The sequence below is a fragment of the Ipomoea triloba genome, chromosome 3, assembly GCF_003576645.1.
Source record: "Ipomoea triloba cultivar NCNSP0323 chromosome 3, ASM357664v1".
NCBI lineage: Eukaryota > Viridiplantae > Streptophyta > Magnoliopsida > Solanales > Convolvulaceae > Ipomoea > Ipomoea triloba.
In genome coordinates, this window is record NC_044918.1 from 29,372,449 (window position 1) to 29,387,177 (window position 14,729).

The 14,729-nt window shown below is 32.2% G+C and overlaps 2 protein-coding genes across 2 annotated transcripts; one reads left to right on the forward strand and one right to left on the reverse strand.

Moving 5' to 3' along the window:
- Nucleotides 1-393: 393 nt before the first annotated feature.
- LOC116013182 (protein DOWN-REGULATED IN DIF1 11-like) lies at nt 394-783 on the reverse strand. The gene has a single exon (XM_031252830.1). It carries the CDS (start codon nt 781-783, stop codon nt 394-396), a length of 390 nt encoding a protein of 129 aa, XP_031108690.1.
- Nucleotides 784-10,363: 9,580 nt separating this feature from the next.
- LOC116012093 (probable tocopherol O-methyltransferase, chloroplastic) lies at nt 10,364-14,206 on the forward strand. The gene is made up of 6 exons (XM_031251560.1): nt 10,364-10,669; nt 12,190-12,359; nt 12,720-12,824; nt 12,923-13,120; nt 13,515-13,617; nt 13,748-14,206. The coding sequence occupies exons 1-6, from the start codon at nt 10,462-10,464 to the stop codon at nt 13,858-13,860; spliced, it is 897 nt and encodes a 298-aa protein (XP_031107420.1). The 5' UTR covers nt 10,364-10,461; the 3' UTR covers nt 13,861-14,206.
- Nucleotides 14,207-14,729: the final 523 nt, after the last annotated feature.

The following is a 14,729-nucleotide window of genomic DNA, read 5'->3' on the forward strand; positions in this document are numbered from 1 at the left end:
ATTTAATCTAGACAGTTCCACTATTGGCAACCATCAATAGACAGAAATTGGAAAGTTTCCTTTTGAATTCGACGAAGTTGCCAACTATTTTTGTCCAGATTTGTCTCCACATTTTGATAGATGGAAGGTTTTTTTTTTTTTTTTTTTTTTTTCATTCAATTTCGGTGTTGGTTAAAACTAAAATTGTATGCTTAATTTTCACTAAATTTTCCCTGCACGTTGATAGAAAGTTAGTCCTCGGAACATTATTTCAAGTCTAACATTAAAAACGGAAATTTTAAAAAAATTAGATATATTTTTGTAGTCAATAATATTCATTTTCAATTCATACATTTAACACATTCATTTTATTCATAAATATTAATTTAATTAAATCCTAAACGAAGTGTTTAACTATGGTTTCCAATTAAGACACTTGTTAATCAACTTCTTGGTATTGGCGAGAATAACATCTTTTTTATCTTTGAGCTCCGGCACGTTAATCAACACGTTGAGGAGAGCGGCGCTGCACTTCTTCCCCAGTCTCGTGATCTTTTTGCAACAGCTCTTCGAAACTTTCCGGTGATCGGTGTACAAAGCGCCGCCAACTTCCTTGGCGCATTCCCAGCTCAGCTTTTCGGTGCACTTCTCTACCAAACGCCTCGTCTCTTCCGGCAGCCCTTTCAGATATTTGTCGGCATCGTCGGGGAGTTTGTGGGCCGATGATACACTCACTGCGATCGCACCGCAGATTATGAACAAGGTAAGGATTGTAGAAGATGGTGATGAGTATGGAAGTGCCATGTTTGAATTGGATGATTGAATATGAGGGTTTTGTAATAATAAATAAGATATATAGGGTGTTAGTTAAATGCATTTGGTCTTAGTAAATTAAGATGGGAGTTTAAATTAAAGGTTTTTAATTATTATCGGTTTCTTAGATAGAAGAATGATAAGCCTATTTTTAAATATCTACTGGTTAATTAATTACTCACTTCATTGAAATGAATAATATTAATAATGGTAGAGAATAGAAAAGTTTCAAATATTAAAGGGTGTTTGGTAAATAGCTGTTAATTGATTTGTTTAGTAGATTTGATTAATTAGTTGATAGCATTAGTTGATTGTAGAAAACATTTTGGTAAGGTAGCTGTTAGCTGATGACTGATTACATGTAAAATGACTTTCTTAAAAAGTTGATCGAAAAAGTTACTTTGAACATTTTTTTTGGCTAAAGTGTCATCCCGCACCATGAACTATATTGGATTATTCATGCCGCACCTTAAACTTTCATAAGGTCTATTTCGATACACAAATTATTAATTTTTTTTTTCATCTAGCAATTTTTACAGGTTACCTACAAGTTATAGGTAATCTATGCTGACTTGAACTTTTTTTTTTTGTTTTTTGTTTTTTTTTTGTATTCTTCTAAACCTTCTCGAGCCCAACAACCGGTATCGGAACTGTAAAATTAAAAAAAAATTCTTATATTTAGGCATTCATTTAGCTACTGGCAGTAACTAAATATATATATATATAATTATATTTCGCTACTGCCAGTAGGCAGTAGCCAAAATAATAATAATAAAAATTTATAATATGTTTTTTATAATAACAAAACATATTATATATAACTATATATACTAAAAAAAAATCATGTTGAACCGGAACCGTGAACCAAGCGGTTCGAAACCGGAACGAACCGCGGTCACCCCTAGGCAGGTCGTCGATGGGCTCGGCGAACGCTGCCGCAAGGGGAGGGAGGAGTAGTGGATTGTGGAGGGGCTGTGGTGATTTGGTCTAGTGAGCACTGGTCCGGCTGAAGGCATAGGGGAGGGGTAGCGTGAGGCGTTGATTTTTGGGGTTTACTTAAAAATTTTGGGTTAACTTAAAAAGAAAATCCACATAAGCTAATTACCTGTGCCATGTCATCATAGTAACCTGGTAACCTGTGAAAAATGTTAGATGAAAAAAAAATTAATGGTTTGTGTATCAAAATGGATGTTATGAAAGTTCAAGGTGCGGCATGAATAATCCAATATAGTTCATAGTGTGGAATGACACTTTAGCCTTTTTTTTTTTTTTGAATTTTAGCTTTTTGGAGCAACAAGCTGCTACAAAAAGTTAATTAATTAAACACTTATATTGATTCTTTTAACCAAGTTAAAGAGCTAAGCCTGTCATTATCCCTGCAAATTTAGCATTGGCAATGTGACATGGCAAAAGAGAGAAATATATTTTTATTTTATTTTAAGCTTATGTGTATTGACAAGGGAGAGAGAATTGGTTAAATTAGCACTAGGAGAAAGAATTTGCTAATTTGCCATGATGCACCTTTTGTGCTGCAAACCCACCTTTTGTTTACTTTTTTATTTTGATTATTTCTTTTAATATTATTTTATTATTATGTTTATAATAATATAATAGGAAAGTGAGACACATTTTTTAAAGTGAGAGAAATTTACAAGGATGTAAAATAAAAAATAGATGATTTATAAATTTAATGATGTGGAAGTGTGACCCATTTTTAAAAATGGGAGAGATTTGCAGGAATAAAGATAACCTAATAATGATCGATAACTACCAAATAGGCCTAAATTAATTATAGCCGAGTATGTAAGATGGCGTTCTAACAAATATTAATGAGATGTTTAAATTTAATTGGGTGAGATACCAAGTAATGTAGTACTCTTAAGGATATCAATTGTTATGCCGTGGACCCAGGTCTACATTCACATACACTATACTCTACATTCACACTTTGTAAATTCTACATTCACATATACTATACTCTACATTCACACTTTGTAAACTCTACATTAACACATTACAGGATTATATGATACTCTACATTCACACATTGTAAACTCCACATTCACACATTACAGGATTATATGTTTAGTAACTATATTACCACTATTATGCATTCACACATTCAAAACTATATATTCACAGGTCCTATACTCCATATTCATAACTTGAGAACTCCACATTCACACATTACAGGGCTACAAGTTGCTAGAACTTCTTTACTGTATTACAGATTCACACATGCATTACTCTACATTCACGATTTCTATACTCTATATTCACAATTTGAAACCTCCACATTCACACATTTTTGGGCAACTCTACATTCACACAATCATAAATCTACATTCACAATTTCTATACTCTACATTCACACTTTGAAACCTCTACATTCACACATTTTTGGACAACTCAATATTCAACAATATGTTTACTTAAAAAAAAAAAAAAAGACAAAAACGACGTAGTTTTAGACCCAGGTCCACCTTGCAAGGTGGACCTGGGTCCACAACATAATTTGCCTAAGGACATCTACTCACTTGATGATAAGTACAATCACCTAAAAACAGATTATTGATTTGTACTACCTCCGTCCCAAAATGGTTGTCTGGTTCGTTTAACGAGGCTTGACTGAAGTAATTTTTAATCCAATTTTTCATATTATTAAGTTTAGCATTAATATTTAAAATTTATATATTTAGAAACTACATTAAAAGAACTATTAAACACAAAAAAATAAATTTAAAAATAATAAAAAATTACTAAAGAAAATAAGCAAAGAAATAAGAGTCGGTTTGACCAATGAATAGTAAATAGGACAGGTAAAATGGTACAGAGGGAGTATTTATTAGGTCTAGTTAATTGAAATTGATTTTTAATTAATTAAGCTATTTGGTCTAATTTTTTTTGAGTACTACTGACTCTGTTACAATGTAGTATCTCAACCTACTGAAGCACAAAGAGTCAACAGTTGCCTCTACTGAGGCTCAAGCCCACTCCCATCATCCATGTGAGAGTGTAAACCGGGACACCGAGTGCCACTAGACCACAAGGTCTTTGGCTATTTAATTATGTTTAATTATATTATTTACTACGGAGTACTATTTTAGTAAGTTTTTATATTAATCTAAAAAAATAATAGGATAATATAATCAATATCCAATTTTTATAATGTGTATTTTATTTAAATTATTTGATAATATTATCTATATCTATTTTTTAAAAATTTATATTTTATGTATATTTTTTTATAATCAAATATTCATTTTTAATGTTATTAGTTTATTTCAATTCTTAATTACTTTATTTTTTATTATAATTTGGAGAAATAAAAAAATATTATTAACCCATTGTTATTTTACTAATAGATCTGAGATTAATAGCTATGTAAAACAAATTATGACATTTGCATGTTCCATATTAAGTTTTCATGAGTTATTTCACTCGGACCGTACTACTTACTTTTTCATAATCCAATCAATCTCTTCTTCTTTTTTTCACATATATTTTATTGTTACATTTTCTCTCAATTTTTATGTTCTTTCTCAAATTCTCATTTTTAAAAACAAAAGTATTTTCAAAGGTGTTAAAAAAATTAAAATCATACGGGAAAATGTAGAAAACGCTCTCTAATAACGGTACGCTGAAGATCTCGATCTGCTCGAACGGAGCACAAAGAAATCCAAGCATGACGCGCGATGGCGGACCTGCTGCATCTGCAATGGAGATCATGGATGAATCGGCAGTCACGACTAATGCGGTGAGCCAAACGATGAACACAATAGAGGAGGTGCCGGAAACTGCTGTTGAGGTTCAGAAGGATATACATCGCAAAGATCCCGAACCGGCATCAGAGGAGGTGGTCCCTGAGATTCCTAATGCGACGCTGACCACCCAGTCGCCTGACGCGACCACTTCAGCCCCAACGAATGTGAATGGAGCAGACAAACCACGTTCGTACCCGGACATGGTGGTGGGTAATGGGACTGGAACTGCATCGTTTCTGCATGCGGGGTGATGCGATGCTTTTCTAGGGTGAGGTGTGGTATGTAATGTGGATGTGGTAATGATAAAACGAAGAGTCTAAACTCCCCGAGTGTCGGTCTCGAATGAGGGACATGGAGGTTAGTCTATGCTATTGCTTTCAATCGAATGAACGTGTGATGAGACGTGTGAGGGTGGTGAATGGCATGTAGGAAATGTAAGTGTGCAAGAGGTAACTAAAATCAAAGTAATAAGTAATAAGAAATAAGAAATAAGAAATAAAGGAATGAATTGTGCTTGTCTATGTTGCTTCATCGTGTGTCTCGAGTAGTGGTCTAATGATGCAATTGTGTTGGGTATTCAAGAGTGTGTATCTTAGTCCTTTTCCACCTTTGTGTATTAGGGCTTCTTAGGCTTAGGAGTACCATTTGGCAACCAAAAGCCCTAAGAGACATTTTATCAAACACCTAGGCTACACACTTTCCTACTATTCCCAATCATGGAATTCCATAGGATCTAAGATTGCAAAAAGTTTCAACTCAACTCAAATCAATACCATGATAGAGTCAATGTCTCAATCTCTCAATAGATTGGCCAAATCTACACAAGATCTAATTAAACCAACAATCAATAGACAAGAATAGATCTTCCAACATCAAAGCAATCAAATCCACAATAAAAAATAGGATCTTCACACTAGCAAGCATAGATTCACACAACTCAATCTCTAGATAGAACTAGCCAAACATAATCATAGATTTAAGATCATAGACTAATTCAGTCTTCAATCCAAGCTTCACTTCTTCATTTACAAGGAAATGTAAAACCTAATCTATATACATATATATATATATAGAAAAATTAACAAGGCCGAGCCGACCGGATTAGCTCGATCAAAATGGACGAGTTAACTCAGTTTTGTTAGGCGCTAAGCGGCCGAATCGGTCGAATTAGGCGCTAGGCGGACGTCTAGGGGGCCGGTTGCCGCCTAGGAAGGAAATCGCCATCGTGTGTGTGTGTCTGTATATATATATATATATATATATATATATATATATATATATATATATATATATATTTTAATGGGATCGATATGTTGCATGTTGAAGAGAAGGCAAGATATATATCCAAATTGCAAAACTGTACTACTGTACGGTTTTTTTTTCTTTTTTTTTTTAAATTAATGGGAGGTGAGGTAGCTAGCTAGGAATTGAATCCTTACAAGCAAAGCTTTCTATCTGTCTCAAAAAAAAATTATATATTGGTGGTGTGCAAAACACTATTTACAAAAATGTACTACCTCCGTCCCATTTTGTTTGTCTGATTCGGTTAACGAGACTTGACTGAAGTTATTTTTAATTCAAATTTTCATAATATTAAGTTTAGTATTAGTATATAAAATTTATATATTTAGAAACTACATCAAAAGTACTATTAAACACAAAAAATCAAATTTAAAAATAATTTAAAATTATTAAAGAAAATAATCAATGAAGAAAGAGTTGGTTTGACCAATGAATAGTAAACATGACAGGTAAAATGAGACAGAGGGAGTAGTAATTTAAAAATTACAAATTTGTTGGAATGAAAATGGTAATAACAATGTAGTTTTGCACTAAATAAAGGCATTATTAATGTGGAATAAGTGAAAACAGTAATGGTATTATAGTTTTATTTTAAAAAGTATTTATGAGCTATTTGTTGAACTTTTTAGTTAAACTAGTATTTTCATTTGTGCGTTGTACGGAATGAATTTGTTATAATATTTTATGAATATTTGGATCGATATATAATTATGTAAATTATAACAACGATAGTGCAATTGATGAAATAGATTGGATCGATTATGTTTTCTGATGTTATCCTTGCTAGACTTCGAGCAAATAATTGTCCAATTACTCGTGCGATGCAGAGGTAAATTTTTTATTATATATTTAGATAATAAAATTAAAGATAAAACTATAAAGAATTCTAATATTTGAAAGTGTACATTTATTTGATTATAAGATTATTGTAAAAGTATTACTCAATTAATTGAATAATATATGATTCATTTGTCCGCAATTATTTTTTAAAAATCGATATGTAATATGATTTATGTAATTATATTATTACTAAAATAAATATGTGAAGAAAAGGATAAAATAATTTAATTGTAATTATTATAAAAATAAATTCAACAAACCATGTTTAGCTTAAAATAAATATGGGACGAAAAGATTGATATACTGTACACTCAAAACGGATAATGGGTAAATGAAAAACTGGTTCTCAAAGTTGACCCATTTGAGTTAGAAAAATGGAGAGAAAAAGCTTTCAAGTAGCTTTTGTCCCATATTGGTTTGGGAAGTGGGTTTGCACAACTACTTACACAAAAGTCTTTTTAAGGCTTATTGAATTGTATAGCATAGAGACTCTCTCTCGCGCGTAGGTGTGGTGCAAATCAAATCCCAAAATGCACTTGAAAAGGCTTGACCCGTGTGCGCCGAGTTAAGCTTACCCAAACCTTAACAATATAGGAGTGTGTTGGGCGGATTACGAATAGAAATTGTACCTTAATAGTATAGGAGTGTTTTGAGCGGGAAATATATGTACTGTATTATTACGATTAGTAATTTTAATCTAGAATTGTATTACGAATAGGAACGTAGGGAAGAATATATTTTATTAGTAATTACATTAACATATTTTCATGTACAATTGCATTACGAATAACAATTCTATTGCCATATTTTACAATATTACGCAAACCTTAAATAGTATAGGAGTGTTTTTGACGGGAAGTTAAAGTTGAGGATATTGTTTTTATTAATAGTATAGATTGCATTGCAGGGAAATATATGTACTGTATTATTACGATTAGTAATTTTAATCTGGAATTGTATTACGAATAGGAACGTAGGAAGAATATATTTTATTAGGAATTGTATTACCATATTTTAATGTACAATTGTATTACGAATAAGAATTCTATTACCATATTTTAATGTACAATTGTATTATGAATAGGAATTCTATTACCATATTTTACAACATTACGCCGCAATCCTTAATGGCATGTTTGGTTGGATGGAAAATCAATTCCATGGAAAAGATTTTCCAAAGAGTTGAGGAAAATGAGTAATTATGTTGTTTGGTTGGATGGAAAATGTTTTCTATGGAATTTGACTTCCCAAAAAGAAAGGAAAACAAATTCTTTGGTTGAGATAGGTATTTTGTTTTCCAAAGAGATTGGAAAGAAAGTATAAGCCCTTGGACTATTTTACTCTCATCAGAATTGACTAATTACACATGTATATATAGCCAAATCATTAATTACTAAGGGCATATTGGTCTTTATATTCATAATTCCTTACCATTCCAAACCCAACCAAACAATGGAATTCATATTCCCAGTAATTTCTTTTCCACCAACCAAACAGTGGAATCTATTTTCCTGGTAATTTGTTTTCCACGGAATTTGAATTCCATTTCCTTCCAATATTTTTCAGTGAACCAAACGAGCTGTAATAGTATATGAGTGTTTTGGGCGGTAAGTTAAAGTTGATGATATTGTTTTTATTATAATAGTATAAATTGCATTGCAGGAAATATATGTACTGTATTATTACGATTAGTAATTTTAATCTAGAATTGCATTACGAATAGGAACGTAGGGAAGAATATATTTTTATTAGTAATTGTATTAACATATTTTCATGTACAATTGCATTACGAATTGTAATTCTATTACCATATTTTACAATATTACGCAATCCTTAATATTATAGGAGTGTTTTGGGCGGGAAGTTAAAGTTGAGGATATTGTTTTTATTAATAGTATAGATAGTATAGATTAGCAACTTTTTTTACTTGATACAATTTTTTTTGCCATCATATGAATTATTATTTGCTTTTATTATAGTAGTTGACAGTTATGGATAAATGTAGCACCATAGAATGTGTTATGCATGTGAGCATAAACATAAATGTGCAGTCCAACTATCAGCTTAGACTTTTAGTTGGATGGAGCACATAATTCAATTTGGTATCAGAACCACCCAAAAGGTATGGTCCACGACCTCTATACAGTAACAATCGAAGAACATCATCGGAACAGTGGGTTAATTAACCTATCCCCCTCGAATGCGCACCGTAAAAGTCATAAAGGTTAACAACAAAGAAGTAGTTAGGTTTCAAAATGAAATGGAATTTGTGAGATATCATCGTCATTTAGGAAATTGTAAGAAAAAAACTCATAGTAAGACTCCTGTATTTTTGTTCTTTATGATATGTTAAATTAAACGTTCTGTTTTTTTTTTTAAATTCCATTTTTTTATTGAATTATAAATTATTTTATTATTAAAACATTAAATTTATTATTAAATTAACAATATTATAAAATATTATATTAAATTATGTCATATAATAATTATTATTATTATTTTTTTGGAAAAAGTGTCAAATAGACCACTGAACTTGTCGCTTTTGTGCAATTGGGCCATTGAACTTAAAAAGTGTGCAATTCGACCATCAAACAAGTAAAATTTGTGCAATTGGACCATTTTCACAAAAAATTTTAATTCAATTTGAGTTAAAAACATTTCAATATTGACTCCCAACTAGTATGGTAGAAGAAAATGCCACTATTAATACATATATGTTAGTAATATAATTGAATTTTACCAGAAATGTTTTGTAAAAATGGTCCAATTGCACAAATTTTGCTTGTTTGATAGTTGAATTGCACACTTTTTAAGTTCAATGACCCAATTGCACAAAAGCGATAAGTTCAGTGGCCTATTTGACACTTTTTCCTCTTTTTTTTTCTTTTTTTTTTTTCTTCTTCCTTCTTATCACTTGTTTCATTTCTTGATTGTTGTCCATGTGATTGGTTTTGTCGGTAAAGCAAGACACTCAAAACACCAACAATAAAGAAATCCATCTAATTAAATTTGGCTGTCGGAACACTTATGGCATGTTTGGTTGGATGTAGTTTGGGGGAATTGCAATTCATTGAATTGCAATTCAGTGAATTTCCAAACAACAGTGTTTGGTTGGAGGGAATTGCAATTCCGCAGAATTGCAATTCCCTCCAAATGATGAATTGCAATTCATGGGGTTCGGTGGAGAGGAGGGGCAATTTGTTGGTGTAAGGACAATTTTGCCCCTCCTCCATACCCTTTGTCTTTCTTTTTTTTTTTTAAAAAAAAAATTGAAATTATTATTATTATTTTGAAAGAATTATTATTATTATTATTATTATTTTTGAAAGAATTATTATTATTATTATTATTATTGAATGAATTATTATTATTATTATTATTATTATTTTGAATGAATTATTATTATTATTACTACTACTACTATTACTACTACAACTACCACAACATAAGGGTATTTTAGTCATTTTGTCACTTCTTACCTTTTAATTCCATGTACTCCTATTTCTCCATACCAAACATTGTAATTTCAATTCCTACTTTATTCATTGAATTGCAATTCCACCGAATTATAATTCTTTTCCACCCTAATTCCCTCCTCCCAACCAAACGCCCTGTTATTTGCAGAAGAAAAAGCCACAGTGATATTGTTGGCCTATAAAAATAAGATTTCCGATAAGCTTTTACATCCGGCCTTCCAAGGAGGAAATTACACCAAACGAACGGATCAGAGTTTTTTAGAAGTTGTTGTTTTAGTTCCGGAAAGATGAATTGCGGGGTTGAGGTGGCAGATCAGCAGCAGAAAGTGAACAAAGGGATAGCGGAGTTCTACGACGAGTCTTCCGGGACGTGGGAGGACCTATGGGGAGACCATATCCACCACGGCTTCTACGACCCGCACCCGCACGCGTCCGACCACCGCGCCGCTCAGATTCGTATGATCGAAGAGGTCCTCCGTTTCGCCTCCGTTTCCGGTATACACATACTCCGTTACGTTTTTCGCCATAACTACTGCATATATTATATTATTATTATTGCCTGCGTTTTATATGTTTAGACTTGGAGCAACTTCATAATTTTTTGTGAGCTTTTGCATGTCATGTTGGTAGACCCAAAGAGGTTCGTTAACGGATCTACACGAATACGATAAGGCTAAACACGGATACGATACGTTATGGTTAATGGGTTCAAATTTTTAATACGAACACGATTTCTTAACGGGTTGACACGATAGACACATTTTGTTAACATGTTTATGGTCATAGACACGACACTGGTTTAAACCCGCTAAACCTATTAATATATTTGTTACGATATATACGCAGCAATATAAAGTACAACGCAAGGTAATACATAGGGAAAATATACTCTTTATTAATTGCGAATCGGGTACAATGGATTTATATCATAAACGTAGCCCGGTCAACTTGACAGTGGGGCAGAGGCTCCCGGGTCACTCAGCTTTTTAAGAAAGAAAACAGCCAAAAGACAAAGAAGACCGGATAGACCGGTTGAAACCACATCACAATCTTGATCGGGAAATAATCCTTATTAATATTAAAAAAATTAAAATTTAAAATTAAGTTATATAAAAATGAAATAAAACCTATAATTCAATCCATCAAATAATTTTTTTTTTTAAAAAATATTCAATTTATAACATTTATAAAATGATAAAATAACATCAAAAAATCATAAATAAAGAAGTTTATACTAGCTTTAAGAATAAAATTAAAAACAATAAAAATTCAAATTTCAAATGGTTGATGAACATCATTAATTGGTTTAGGCTCTCGGCCTAATGTAGTAAATTATCTTTTGTCATGTTCATGATATCTTTTGTAATATTATTCATGACAATGATTTTTATCTAAATCGGGTTATAAACAGGATTGTATAAACCAGTTTCATGCATATTGATTTGATCCGATTCTCTGTGAGATCGTCTCACACAATTGTGACCCTATATATATACATATCAAGAATATAATTGTAGTTGATAGTATGTAGGTTATACGTTTTTAGGGTATGTTTGGTTCAACTGCTATTGGAATTGGATGGAATGGTAATAGGAATCAAACACTTGGCAATCGTAATAGGTTTAAGTAAAATATGTCACTTTGTTTGGTAGTAAAGAGAGGAATTGGCATGGAATCAAAACAAACAATTAATTAAAATACAATAAATAAATATATTAAATAAATAAATAAATAAATATATATATATATATATATATATATATATATATATATATATATATATTAAAATTTCATATTTTAATGTGTATTCACAATGATTTTTTTCCTTCTGAATTATTTTTTACTCCATTATTATATTGTTCAAAAAGAACATTAGAGGAGTAATAGGATAATGCATGAGTTTTGTAATTTGTAAAGAATTTAATTTGAGGGCGGATAATAAAATAAAAGTAGACAAACAAAATAAATATAATAGATGCATAAGTCCCCAACCAATTACAGCCTTAACGTTGCAGAGGATCCAGAGAAGAAACCAAAGAAGATAGTAGATGTTGGATGTGGTATTGAAGGCAGTTGTACTTACTTAGCCAGGAAATATTGTGCTAGGTGTGAGGGCATCACTCTAAGCCCTAAGCAAGTAAAGAGGGCTCAAGCTCTGGCTGCTGCCCAGGGATTGGGGGAAAAGGTACGCTCGCTACTTCTTTTGGTAAATAATCAGCCTATCAGTCAATTTTGGCTTATTTGATTACTATTAGTTGTTTGGTTAATAAGCTTTTTGTAACTCCAAAATACTAAAATTCAAAAGGCTACTCAAAGTAGCATTTTCAATTAACTTTTTGAGTAAAAAAATTATACCAAACAGTTATCAGCTAACAACTAATCTATCAAACAACTTTCTACAATCAGCCAATATTATCAATTAATCATACCTTTTAACTCAATCAGCTAACAGCCATTTACCAAGCAGGGCCTTAATCTTTCTGATCTGATCGATATATGGATTAACTAACGAGAGAAAGCTAAGCATATATATATATGCATGCAGGTTTGTTTTCAAGTTGCAGATGCGCTGAATCAGCCTTTTCCAGATGGAGAATTCGATTTGGTGTGGTGCATGGAGACCGCAGAACACATTCCAGACAAGGCAAAGGTGATCTGATCTCATCTCATCTCATCTAGTATTATATATATTGATTATTGTGGGCCGGCCGGGGCGGCGTTTAATATCGAAACTAATTATTAGTGTAGCTTGTTTCGGAGCTGGCACGAGTGGCAGCCCCAGGTGGCAGAATCGTCATAGTTACATGGTGCCACAGGGATACACAACACTCTAATTTGCACCCACAAGAGAAACAGCTCTTAAACAAGATACGCAATGCTGTTTGTCTTTCACCATGGTCTTCTGCTTCTCATTATGTAAACCTACTTCAATCCAACTCTCTTCAGGTAACTCCCAACCCAGAGCAGGCCAGGGTCGGATTTTAGGGCGTGCAAGATGTGCAATAGCATAGGACCCCAACATTTTGGAGGCCCCTAGTCCAGTCCTGATCTAATATTTAGTATATGTATTATATATTTGTGATTATATTGGCCCAAAATTAGGTTTTTTGCATTTTTCTCTTTACAATTTTTCTTCAATTCGCAGTTAATTTATACTTTGATAGGACATCACTTATTTACCAGCACAGGGCCACGCAAATAAAACAACCGACCCTGACCCAGAGTCACTTCGTGCTACTAGACATTCGCATTTATAACTCCTACCTACTATACTTAATTACTACCACTCTTAAATTATTAGCTTGTATATTTATTTATATATATAATTTTCTTGTATCAGGACATCAAGGTGGCGGATTGGTCTGAAAACGCTGCCCCGTCCTGGCCAGCATTAAGAAAATCAGCATTGTCATGGAAAGGCATTACATCACTGCTAACAAGTGGTAATTAATTAATTAAGCTTAAACGATGGATCCATGTTTGATTTTGTTTATATATATCACTTAATTACTTAAGCATGATTGTCTGATCTGGTCTCTTATCTACAAATGTTTGGTTTTGTTTAATAAATAGGATGGAAAACATTAAGTGGAACTCTGGCACTGCAGCGGATGGTTATTGAAGGATACAAGAAAGGTGTGATCAAATATGCCGTCATTACCTGCCGGAAATCTCATCAACTTTAATTTGATGAGGCCACCCATGAAATTAATTTGGGTTTATAATAAGGTTGTCCATCATTAAATTAAATATAATGTTGTCAACTTAATTAGCTTTTAAGTTTTCTGCCGGGATTAATTATTCCTTATTCCTCAAAAGATCTGATCTACAGATCAATCCATAATCATCCTCCTTCCCAATCATTATACAATGGAGGCGAACTAGGGTTCACACTGCACTATGGACTCTGATTCATGTATTTGTGTTTTTGTGTTATGACTTTTTGTGTCTATGCATTATGAAATTCTGTATCTTATGAGTATGAATTATGTACTTGGAACAAATTAATAATTATGTCTTATGTTATGAATTTTTGTGTCTTGTATTGTGAAATTTTTGTGAAAAATAAGTAAATATATAACATGTGTATGTGTTATGATTTTTTGTATTAGTATTATGAAATTATGTACCTTACAAGTATAAATGTTATACCTCATTGTTTTAATATATGATTCATAATGCTATGAGGACCATGGTCCATGATATAAATTGCCTCTCCTTCCCTGCCCAACTAAAAACATTATATTGCCCTGCGGGCCTTCTGTCTGTTTTGCTGCAGGAGCCCATTGTGTGATTGATGATTTGGGTTTCTTTAGCCTCATTATCACTTTATCAGCATATTAATCCAGTATTTTATATGGTGTGATATATATGAAGCACAAATGAGCCAATATCGTCTCCATTAAGACGAGAACTCACTCCATATGACCACAAGGTCTTTGGCTTCACAAATCTAACTTAAAAAGTTAAAACTTAGTTGAAATTTAAAAAGTTATAAACTAGAATTTGAAATCTCTGAGCGGTTATTAAGCTAAGCTGATTGGAATAAATAAAA

Coding starts and splice junctions, on each gene's coding strand:
- LOC116013182 (XM_031252830.1), bottom strand. CDS start 783: ATGGCACTTCCATACTCATCACCATCTTCTACAATCCTTACCTTGTTC.
- LOC116012093 (XM_031251560.1), top strand. CDS start 10,462: ATGAATTGCGGGGTTGAGGTGGCAGATCAGCAGCAGAAAGTGAACAAA. Junction 10,670..12,189: donor CCGTTTCGCCTCCGTTTCCG/GTATACACATAC, acceptor TTAACGTTGCAG/AGGATCCAGAGAAGAAACCA. Junction 12,825..12,922: donor ACATTCCAGACAAGGCAAAG/GTGATCTGATCT, acceptor TTATTAGTGTAG/CTTGTTTCGGAGCTGGCACG.